A 2,404-nucleotide genomic window follows, 5' to 3' on the forward strand; every position below is an offset into this window, starting at 1 on the left:
CCCCATTAGTTTGTCACTTTCAAAGGAAATAAACATTCTGTAAGATAAGAAAGCAGGAAGACAACACTCCCCGATGACTATAGAGCGCCGGAGTGCACTGGCCCCAGTGTGCAGACAATTCAGTAATGTGCTCTTTTCTCTTTCAGCGTTCTTAGATTCTTCAACTCTGCAGCTGTTTTTTGACCTCTATCATTCCATCCCTCCTTCATTTTCACCTCTGGTGAGTCAGGACTACAGTGTCTGTTTCTGGAATGTAGTAGTGGCGAATGAGCCTTATGTTCATTGTGTTGTACAAAATCATAGAAGTAAAGTTTCTTCCTAGGAATACTAGGGTTAGTTATCTAGCCTGTTGAGATAAAGCTTGTCAGTTAAAGGTTCTCACTATAAAGCCTTGATTCCTTTTAAACTGTTCCTGTCTAATGACAAATTGCTACAGGTGTCAAGTTCTTTTGATCCCCTTTGTGTCTGACTTTGTACTGTACCTCGAATTGCCACAGGCTAGAATATAGGGAATTCATCTTATATGGTCTAGTAGAAGATTGTCAAGACTGAGATTTCTGAAAATCCCTCAGGCCTATGTTATATAAGTGATCAATGGAAGCTGTATTAGAAAGGCAGATTTGCATACTTGTCCTTAATAAAATTTGAAAGCTCTTGGGAATGCTGCATTTCTCCTTTAAAGCAATAATTAACCTCAAATCCCAAAATTCATTTGGGTCCTAAAAAGTCAGTGGTCTGATACTTCAGATTGTTGGTGTAAAATGTTGTTGTACAAAACTTACAAAGAAAGTAAAGGAATGTCAGTGGGTGTTTTGCACAGTGCTTCTGCGTAGACTGCTTTCCGGGTCACTATGTCACTTTTCCAAATTAATGCGGACTTTCACTTTAGCAGAAACATGAATTTGTGTTGCTTGTATCATTACATTTACTCCTGCTGTTAGTCAACAGAGGTCCACCTCCCGGAGTAGAAAGTAGGGAGAAGAAGGGCAGAAAATAGATCAAGAGGGGCTAACAAAATGTAAATTTCTAGTGCAATGGGGAAAGGGGAAAATGTTTTCATTGTAAAACCTGTTTTCTTCTGAGCATAGCTCTGACTTGGTTATTTCATGATAGCACTACATAGCAAAACCTGATAGCCAAAAGGCCTTAATAAAACAGAAAAAAAAAAAAAAACTATGTCTAAAGCATTGTTTACTGTCAGTTTCTTGGTATTTTCAAGTTTAAATATGTATCTTAAACACAAAGAAGCCATAGGGGTGGTTGAAAAATAATACCTGTATGAAGTTCCAGACTGTGGATTTAACCAGTTGTTATGCTCACTGTGAGTCTAATGCCCTTTATTTTTCTTTAAATAAAGCTGTTTCAGATATCCTCAACTACACCTTCCTTGATCTTTTTTTTTTATATCATTATAATGATAGCAGAGGGTGACAAAACAGAGAAGAATATTTATAGCAAGGGAAAGAGTAATGAAAAGAGCTATACCATCTTTTCTGCTCATTTGTGTTTTGGTTGTGCCCTGCTCTAGGTGTTATCCTGCTTAGTACAGATTGCCTCAGTTAGAAGATCCCTATTCAACAATGCAGAGAGGGCCAAGTTTCTCTCTCACCTTGTTGATGGTGTTAAACGAATACTGGAAAACCCACAGGTATGACTTTTGAGAATTTACTTTTATTTTATGTGTATGTGTGTATAAGCATGTATGATTAGTATATACCTCTCTGTTATCATGCAAAAAGCTCAATCTAGAGGTCACACATAGCAAAAACCCTAGAAAACAGTTCAATCTGTTATCCTTCAGAAGATTTAAGTGAATGTCTGTACATAGATTTTTAACATTTACCCAGAAAAGGAGCTTGTCCCTAGATTCAGGAATGTTGAAATTATTGAAAGGGTCACTTTGAAGGAAAATAAGGAGAGAACTAGTCATTTTGTGTGTTTTTTGTTTTTGTTTCCGTGATTTTGAATGTAAATTATTTGCCTAAGTGAACAGAGCTACTTTTAGCTAGGAAGGGAGATTTCTCATTCAAATATTATTCATTCCATAACTCAGTTGTCCTTCTTGTCTTTTTCAGTCCGAAAGATTCAGCTAACACCTCCTTTTTTTAAGTATCACTTCCCCACACTAGGAAATATCATAAATAAGACCCATTCACTTTTAAATATACTCAGTTCTGGGACTCCCGTGGCAGTCCAGTGGTTAAGACTGCATGCCTTCACTGCGGAGGGCGTAAGTTCGATCTGGGGTCGGGGAACTAAGATCCCTCATGCCATGTGGCGTGGCCAAAAAAAAGAAAAGAAAAAGAAAAAAAAAACATTACTCAATTCTTTCCTTTTTAAAAAGTCATTTTTTCTGTCAGCAAATTGTATGGAGTCACCTACCACGGGCCAGAGATGTACTGAC

General features: G+C 37.4%; 1 protein-coding gene across 1 annotated transcript in view; it reads left to right on the forward strand.

Annotated features, from left to right (window-relative positions):
- XPO7 (exportin 7) overlaps positions 1–2,404 on the forward strand; it is a 36,565-nt gene that overhangs the window by 9,941 nt on the left and 24,220 nt on the right. The window contains 2 exon segments of the mRNA XM_010845444.1: positions 147–220; positions 1,529–1,648. Coding sequence (XP_010843746.1) covers positions 147–220; positions 1,529–1,648 — 194 coding nt within the window.

Source organism: Bison bison, unplaced genomic scaffold, assembly GCF_000754665.1.
Source record: "Bison bison bison isolate TAMUID 2011002044 unplaced genomic scaffold, Bison_UMD1.0 scf7180017864217, whole genome shotgun sequence".
NCBI classification, from domain to species: Eukaryota; Metazoa; Chordata; class Mammalia; order Artiodactyla; family Bovidae; genus Bison; species Bison bison.